The 9,571-nt window shown below is 43.0% G+C and overlaps 1 protein-coding gene across 1 annotated transcript in view; it reads left to right on the forward strand.

Moving 5' to 3' along the window:
• The first annotated feature begins 4,782 nt into the window (after positions 1–4,782).
• Positions 4,783–9,571, forward strand: part of rab3b (RAB3B, member RAS oncogene family) — a 14,306-nt gene continuing 9,517 nt past the window's right edge. Inside the window, exons 1-2 of the mRNA XM_005754607.1 lie at positions 4,783–5,012; positions 7,329–7,553. Coding sequence (XP_005754664.1) covers positions 7,329–7,553 — 225 coding nt within the window. The 5' untranslated portion in view covers positions 4,783–5,012. The remainder of the gene's footprint in view (positions 5,013–7,328; positions 7,554–9,571) is intronic.

Raw genomic sequence — 9,571 nt, forward strand, 5'->3', positions numbered from 1 at the left:
CCAGGAGCCCCAAACAGATCCAGCTGTTTAAAAAAAAAAAAAAAAAAAAAAATTTTTTTTTTTTTTTTTTTTTTTTGCTTTTTAGCAATAAGTTCGTTGATTTCGTAGCTTCATTCCGACCAGAGGTCAGGGCTACACAGGTACCCTCAGGATAAACAGAGCTTCTAAACAGGGAACGATCACAGATGAATCTGAGCGAGCAGCCAGCTGTGACTTCACTTCCTGTCCATCAACGCAGCATCGACATTCCCGTGTTAATCAGAGAGAAGCTGTTAACCCTGTAAAGCCTGGATCATGAAATAATTACTCCAAACATTCACATTTTTTAATCTTTAATTAAACCTGACAGACTTGTTTTTATTTAATATCAGTTTGTTTATGACTTTTACTTTATAAGCAACTGCACAAAAATGTTACAAACGTATTGTTCGGTTTATCACGGTTACACAGGAAAAAAATCACGCTGATAAATGTAGAGGCCTCAAAGTCATGTTTCACGTGATACATTTGGCATTACAGGGTTAACCGCTTCTTCAGTTCCTCACAGGTCATCCAAACCCCACCCCCACCTCAATCACCCACCTGCTGCACCAGCAGACGTTCCCGCCTTGAGCAGTTCTTATAGAAACGTTACAGGAACTGGCCATGAATTCATTTTAATGCCGTCAGGATAGAAATTAATTTCTCGTTTTTCTCACTGAAAATTTCTGTATATCCTGCCCGCACCAGTTTTACTGACGATCCAAACACACACGACAGTGGACTCTTCCTTTGTTTATCCAGTGTTTGGGGTTAAAGGTGACCTTCGGGTCCCGATAGTTTATGTTCACGTGTTAAAACGAGCCTGGAGATCCAGTCTGAGGTTCTGCACAGAGATGGTTTTCTTAGTGAAACAGATCCTGGAGCAGCTTCAGGTCTGGCTCTTCAGGTTACAACGTAAAGCTGCATGTCTGTAAGCTCTGTAGCCCAGTGGGCCGTACGTGACGCGTTTACTCACTATGTGCAGCATCATGTTACTCGTGATGACTTCATTTATACTTGAATGTTCACGCTGTCAGTCCCACTGTGTCCAAACCATCACCAACATCCCAACTTCACAGTATAATTGTGCTGATGCACACCGCAGGTGCAGGTGCCCCGTGATTGTGTTCACAGCACAGCTCACACCTGATGATCCAGACTGACATCTCCTCATGAAGCTTCTAGTTCGGAGATGTCGTCTGAACGTTAAAAAAAAAAAAAGCTTCAAAAAAAGAAGCGGGTGTTACGACCGGCGTTTTTTCCGTCCTGTCTTACTCCTCCTGGTATATGGACCTCCGTGTGTTATTCACCTGACGTTCGTAACCACATTCAGTGCCCCGACACACCAAGCTGACCTCAAACGACCCTGAAACCCACGCTGCCCACATCAGAGAAAAAAGCTTCATGGAGAATCTGGCCTCTGCTTAAATCCCACATGAATGTCGCAGGAGCTCTGCAATGTTCATGAAATCACTCTTTAGTTTCCTTTAAGATCCGATCCTCTGGACGTCCAGGTGGAACAGGGCTCGGCTTGGTGCATCGGGGCTTTTGGCTCCTGGAGCCAACAACAGGCTTCGAATGCCGAATCCTACTAAACGTTATAAACCCGACAGTCTGTTACATATCGCCGCGTAGGACGCAGAGCCATGGTTTATAAACGAGGAAACGCGATGAAGCAGATACTTCTATTTATTTTCTGAAGTATCACATAAAGTTTTCAAGTCAGCAGCAGAGACACAAGCTGTGTTTCAGCTGCTCTGACTGGTCTTCCGCTGTGGAAGTTGGGAGATTTTAATCATATATATTACTATAATATAATAAATATATATGTATATATATGCTGATGGTTTTCATGTTGCACACAAAGACATGCAGTTTGTCTGGTTTTCTGTGTCAGGGCTCCTGGACTTAGATTCTTATATTGTATAAACATTGATGTAAAAATCAGGCCAGCTGGTGTAAACATGGTTTGATTTCCTCTTTTAAATTTATCTGCTCTTTGCTTTTTCTGTGGTTTGGTGTCATAGGTCTATTATGTTGTCCCTTCTTTGACAGTAACCGCGAGAACCTGCAGGGTTTCTCTCGTTTAAGCTGCAATGATTGCTTTAACCTCGAGGTGACGGTTGTTGTGATTTGGCGCTATATAAGTAGAATAGGATTGAATTTATCAGCCTCTGCGATGTGATTGGTGGATAAAGGTTTTTGTCTGTCTGATGTTCATTTTCTCCCATGTTTAATAAAGAAAAGCATCAAAATTGGTCTTTAAATTTGAAGTCAGGCAGTGAATGTCTGCAGAACCGAAACTAGGAGCTAAAAGAGGCTGAAAGGCTTGAGTGATTAGTGCAGCTTTAAAGACTGAAGAGAAACTCGTCTGCTTTTTGAAAATTGTTGTTGTTGTTTTTTTTAATCAGGCTGTTTCTCTTATGCAGTGAATTATCACGTAAAGCTTAGAATCTAATCGTATTCTGATCATCTGAGCTACAAAAATGAATTTTTAATGAAAGATGATTGTATTGATCTGTAAATCGGTGAGGGGTTATTGATTATAGCTTCATGGTCATCTCTGTGCTTTAATAAACTCTTTGAAAATGATTCCCCGGTGTCTGTCTGATGTTTACATTCTTCTCTGTGATGAAAGCTTTAGTGTTTTATGAGTTTCCTCTTCACATGTGTTTAAATGTCTTCAGTCAGGGGGAAAAAAGGTGATCACGCTGAATATGAACAGGAAGTGATGACATCGGCATCACGATAGTCGAGTATGTGGCACGCACTTTAAATAATGAAAGTTAGAATAAAAAGGTCGAGTAAGGTCAGCAGTGAGAGGCTGGAGAGCCTGAGGAGCTGTACATGATTTAAAAATAAATCAATAACAATGCAGCTCAATATCAAGCAGGTAAAGTTTGGAGTCAAAAATAAAGAGCTGAGCTTCAGTCAGGTTTCTTTTTCTCTGTGCTGCAGCTGCTCTCACACAGACTGTTCAATAAAACAAGTGAACTGGATACATTTATAGCAACAGACAGGGTCTGACACATCTGCCATTGACTGAACCACAACAAGAGCCAGTATCTGCTGCTCCTCCTAACTGTGTGTGTGTGTGTGTGTGAGAGAGAGTGAGTGATGCAGTGACAGGTGGAGTGCAGTGATTGGCCTCTGCCAGGCTCCTGTGTCTGGATTGGATCATTAGTTTGAGTCCTGGCTTCAGAGTTTTGGTGAGTTCTTGACAGTGACTCATACACACTTGTCACGCACTGAAAAACTGAGAAGCAGTTTCTAGGTTAGGAGATATGTATGTGTATATATATATATATATATATATATTATAACAGCAGTTCACTTGCGTGGTCTTAAAACCTGATTTGGCTAACTGCACTGTGCTTATGTATGTGTGCACATGTAGAGAGTAATTGCAGTGAAGCAGACTGATCATGGTGTTCATAGGAGATATGTATGTGTATATATATATATATATATATATATTATAACAGCAGTTCACTTGCGTGGTCTTAAAACCTGATTTGGCCACTTCAAATATCTTTATCAAACAGCAATGTTATGTTTGTTGCAATTTCTGCTGCCCTGTTGGCTACATCCTTTATATGAAAAGACATAAAAACAAAAATTTAATTCAAAGGGTAAAAGTCACTTATGTCCTTTCTGCCTCAAAGTGACTTTATATCCTTCATCACTCATATGTTTGGCAAAGCTTTGGCAGATTATATGCCAAAAAGTCATTTACAACACTTTTTGTCACAACACCAGCTCCCAGACACTGAGTGAATAAATTGAGTCACAGCGCCATCTACTGGATATACACTCTAAGCAAGGCTGAAATCACGGGGAAAGCTTTTGAATGAAATAAAGTTTCCATCAGGTACACTGTCAGGTTCTACAGTGGTTTCAGTTTTGTGGGGCTCTGTGCAGATGCCTGCATGGTTGTAGGTCTGTTGTAACTGCGTGGTCTCGACTGCAGAGGCTGCGCTACAAGACAGATGCCCTGCAGACGGGCTGCAACAGCTCTGCTCTGTGAGTGTTGGGGCAGCACATCTCTTTCTACTTGTTCTGCTTGTTTATTCAGTGAGCTAGTTTCAGTCATTGTGTAAATTGTGTCTCTTTTTAAAATGCCAGCCCCGCCCCCTGCTGCTCCACCTGTTCTTACAGCACTGCACCATCTGCATGTGGTTCCTGCACATGCATGAACCGATCAGATCCCTCAGCTGAAGTTTCTCACAGTGTGAATCTGCAAGTGTGTCTGCCTGCTGCTGCTGAGGATGATGATGCTGAAGATGATGATGAAGATAATGACGATGATGAAGAAGTTGATGATGAAGATGATGATGAGATGATGATGGGATGAAGATGATGAAAATACTGATGATGAAAATAATGGTGATAAAGATGATGATGATGTGATGATGAGGAAGATGATAATATGATGATGTGATGAAGATGATGAATAAGAGGATGAAGAAGATGATCATGTGATGAAGATTATGAAAATAATGATGATGACGAAGATCATGAAAATCATGTGATGATGATGAGATGATGATGTGATGAAGATGATGAGAATGAAGACAATGGTGATGAAGAGGATGAAGATGATGATGGTGCAGTAGCTCCAACAGGCTGCTGTCCTCGCGCTCCTTCAGCCTCCTCCGTTGTTATGAGTCATCGCGCGCAGCGTCTGCGGAGCGGCGCGCTGTGATTGGTTGAAGAGGAGCCGCCTGCGCGCGCACGGAGCCGCTCGTTGACCGTGGAAGAGCCGCTGCTGGCGCGTGAGGAGCAGCAGGAGTTGTGTGCAGCATGTCATCCTGCCGCCGTGCGTGAAGCATCTGCGCGCGGACAGATTCAGACTCTTCAGATCGTTTCACAGCAAACATCCGGTCTGCACGCACCTCCTCCTCTCCCCAGCACAGGAGCCACTGCTGAGAAGACACGGATTTTATCTGCACACCGAGACACCGAGAGAGCGTCCGATCCGCCCAGCAGAGGTGACACACACGGACACACACACACATACGGACACACACACACACTGATCCAGAAACGTCGGTCACACCTGCACCGGTGCGACACCGGGGCTTGTGCATCTCTGTGATTTTCCTCCAGCCTCATCATCATCATCTTCACATCATCGTCGGTGATCGATGGCTTCGATCCTTCTCTAATCGATGGTTTGTATTTTTCGACGCTGAAGCTTGATGACGTCCATGTGGGATGATGATGATGATGGTGATGATGAAGTCAGAGGTGCAGCTGGTCTGCGGGGATTCAGGCTGCTCCGTGGCTTCTCCTCCCTGCGGAGGCCCTATTGGAGGGATGGCTGCTCATTCTGATTATCAAACAGCACCTTCATCAACTTCACCTTTCATTTAGCGATAATAAGCGTGCTGATGTTAACCTGGTGATGATCAGATAATCCTCTCTGGTATGATGCTTCTGATCAGGAGAGCAGCAGGTGAACTCAGACCGGCTGGGTGTGATTCTGTGGTCCCTGATTGGTCCCGTGCCTTCACACACGTTTTACATGATACTTCATGAAGTTTAAACCTCTTTTATTCGTTATACTTTTCAATCATTTTTATCCAAAGAAGCGAAAACGCGACTATTTCCATTGGCCTGTGCAGCATCTGTGTTAGTCATTGTACCCCATACAACGAGGTGACTGTTGTTGTGATTTGGTGCTATAGAAATAAAATAAAATTGATTAATTTTCTTATCCAGCTGACAAGTCTGTCCCAGCTGTCATAGGGTGACAGGCGGGCACGCACTTCACAGGTATCACAAGGTTAACAGAGAGAGAGAGAGACAACCATTCACACCTACAGCCAGTATAAAATCACTATGGTGATTATTGAGTCATTAAACCACCAATTGTTGCTTCTTTAATGTGTTTATGACTTTAATGTTGCACCTTTAATGTGTTAATTAATTTATATTTTAAATCTACAGAAGAAGAAGAAACAAAGTACAACATCCAAAATAATTAAAGTGGCTGAGATCAGAAATACTTCAAGGATAAGTACATTAAGTACATTAAGACTGTATTTAAGTAAAGTACTTGAGTAAATGTACTCAGTTACATTATCTACAGTATGCTCTCCACTAGTGGTTGTTTTGGGGGTAACAATCAAATTGCATTATGACATGCGCTAATGGAAGCGGCACGAGATGGCTCTGGTTCAGCTTCACCTGATGGATATTACCAGCTCGGGCTGAACCCTCTGCACCTGCAGTTCTTCTCTTCATGCTACACACAGTGCTTCCTCATGTTGTGATGTAACTTCCAGACCTTTGACCTCTGAATGGACCAAGCTGTGATGTGTCCTCTCCTGATGGATCTGCTTGATGTTTGCACCCAGAACGTCCTTTTTTATTCAGCTCCTTCAACCACACCTACAAATCAAACACCTGGAATCATCTGCACAGCTTTGACGATTTATTTACGATTTACATTGCACCGCGTCATTCTGTGGAGGAGCAAGCAGATACTGGATGCCGTGCAGAAGACACCCACAGGCCGTAGAAAAGACTAACGCACCTTCAGGTGTGAAAAATGAAGCCGGTGTGGAAAATGCCTTAAAGCTGCCTTCTTTTTAATGGCCACCAGGGGGCGAGAGCTGTGGCTGCAAACAGACTTCGGTCCTGTAGAAGTCTATGAGATCTCTGACCTCTGTGTGTTTTATCTGCTCAGCCACTTGTTTTAGGTTGTACTGAATAAAACATGAAGTCAGTGTTGGTTATTCTACGTTTCCTTTGTCTGCACGTTATGGACTCACCAGTGAGGCAGTCGCTTGATGTTGTTGGTGGTGAAGTTGACTGGTTACACTAGGTTAAAACGACGCTCATGCCACCATGAAATCTGCTCCTGTAGTCCACGCGTGCACAACACTCTGCATCCCACCTCAGAAACACCACTGAAACCAGCAGTGCATCAGACCTGTACGAGGTTCAGGCACCATGAGAGTGAGTTTTAGGCGACCACAGACGTCTGCTGTTCAGGTGTTCTCTTCACTAAATGTTTAATCACCTTCAAAGGATTTTCTTTACCCTTTTTCTATACATTCATGGGTCTAAATAATCAAGAGAGTTTGGAATACTGAGTGACAACACTGTACGCAGACAGATTCTTCCCATCCCAACTGATCCCATCAAAGTAAAAGAGCTTTTATACCACTGACATGCTCAGACTGTTACACAAGCAAATGTAAACTCTGCAATCTCAGGTGAGACTTAAAAGAAGCTCTCAGTCTGGATGAATATTCATGTTGCTGATTCTTGTGCTTTTGTCCTTTTCAAATCTTCAGATGGCAAAGGCAGACCAGCGTTTCGGCCAGCGGGATGGCTCTGACCAGAACTTCGACTACATGTTCAAGCTGCTGATCATCGGCAACAGCAGCGTGGGGAAGACGTCCTTCCTGTTCCGCTACGCCGACGACTCCTTCAGCAACTCCTTCGTCAGCACCGTGGGCATTGACTTCAAAGTGAAAACGGTGTATCGCAACGACAAGAGGATCAAGCTGCAGATCTGGGTGAGGACGGTTTGCTTGTCTGAGATGCCGGAGACGAACTGGCTTGTGGAAACAGATGCTGATGTCACAAATTATGCACACGGTGTCTTGTTGCATTGATGTCTTCAGTCTCTGCCTCTGTGATATTCTTTTTTTTTTTTTTTTAGCTATAAAGTAAAAAATAATAGAAAGAAGTTGTAAGGCTGGTGGTTAGATGTTAAACCTGGTTCGCTTTGACGTCAGAGGACACCTGCATTGGTGTCAGGCCTCAGAACCAGCCCCTCTGTTAGGAAGAAGTGGTTTTGCAACCACAAAATGTTTTAGTCATAAAATTAATTATTGATCATCAGATTATCAGTTTAAACTCTGTGTTTGTGTGTCTGTTTTTTTGTGTGGCTCTTTTGTTAGTCAGGGAATGCGATGGTAGCGTCAATTAGCAGTGAGGAGTCAGCAGGAACTTTTCTTTGTTTATATTTTGTCTCATTTGCATCATCCTTACCTGGGCAGGTGGTAGGGTCCATGCAGGTAAGGCTGAGACGGTGAAAGGTGATGCAACATTACCTGGATTCTGTAACAGCCCTTTAAAAAGTTGGTACCAAACAATAACCTCTTTCCCTCATACAGACTCAGGGCTCAACACTGATGGTCATTCAGGGACGTAACACACAGCTGCTTCAGTATCTCAGGATGTTGTTTAAAAGGGATGATAAAAGCATGAGATGCACCAATGTGTCAGTCGGACCTCGGACTTAATGCAAGCTTCTTATCGGTGTGTCGTGGTGACGATGAATGCTGAAGCGGAGCTGGTTTACAGAAAAGTTTAAAGGGGGAATAATGATTTGATCCCAGTTGAAATGAAGAGTCTCTGTTTTTTATGGTGGTTTCATTTTAATGATGAGAGATGAATATCAACCAAAAAAAAACACATTACATAAAAATTATAAACTGACCTGCATGTCTTGTTGCCTTGTTGGCGATCAGAGCAGTAAGATGTTTCTTGTTGTTGGTCATCAGGTTTGCTCACTTCTCAAGTTGCCAACTCAAAGCCTTAGTAGCTTCACAGGACTTGCTTCTTTTTTAGCCACTCCTTTGTTGCCTTGGCGATATGTTTTGAGTCATTCTCATGCTGGAAGTCCCATCCTTGACCCATCTTCAGTGATCAGGCTGAGGGAAGGAGGTTCTGGTTCTAGTTTGGCGTCATACATCGGCCCCCTCATCATGTACCCTCAGCAGAAAAACAGCCCAAAGCATAATGTTTCCACCTCTGTGCCTGACTGTGGGGATGCTATTCTTTGAGTCGTACTCAGCATTTCTCTTCCTCTAACCTCAGCAGGAGACCGATTTTGGTTTCATCTGACCACAGGTCTTTCTCCCAAGCCTTCTCTCATTGATTTAAGTGTTCACTGGTAAACTTAAGATGGGCCTGAACATGAGCCTCCTTGAAGACTCCAATCCATTACAGTGTAACACGATAACATTATGAAGCTCATCCCATGGAGTTCTGGGCTGATCCACTACTTTTCCTATGATTATCCTCATCGCATGAGGCAAGATCTTGCATGAAGCTCCAGACTTAGACTGATTGATGGTCACTGAGTTTTTGATTGATTGATTGATTGATTGATTGATTGTAATCTGTTCGCCACATGGCAAACAGCCAGTCTGTAGGAGGTTCTGGCTGGTTCGCAGAGCATCAAATACTTATTTCCCTCAATGAACATACAGATGTATTTATAACGTTTATGTAATGTCAATTTCTGGATTTTCAAATAATATTCTGTCTCTGTCCATTAAAATAAAACTATCATAAAAAATAGAGACAGTTCATTTATTTGTAAGTGAGCAAACTTACACACTCCTACCCCACATATGACCAAGAGCTGTGGGCAGTGATGGCAGACTGAGTATACAGGCAGCAGAAATGAGCTTCCTCTGAAGGTTGTCTGAGCTCACCAAATACAAAGTTAACCTCAGGTTAGCCGCTCAGATACAGTCGCTGGAAGAGTGACACATTTTCTCCAAGGTCTCTCCTTTTTTTA

The sequence above is a fragment of the Pundamilia nyererei genome, unplaced genomic scaffold (genome assembly GCF_000239375.1).
Source record: "Pundamilia nyererei isolate P.nyererei 1_Seehausen unplaced genomic scaffold, PunNye1.0 scaffold00603, whole genome shotgun sequence".
NCBI classification, from domain to species: Eukaryota; Metazoa; Chordata; class Actinopteri; order Cichliformes; family Cichlidae; genus Pundamilia; species Pundamilia nyererei.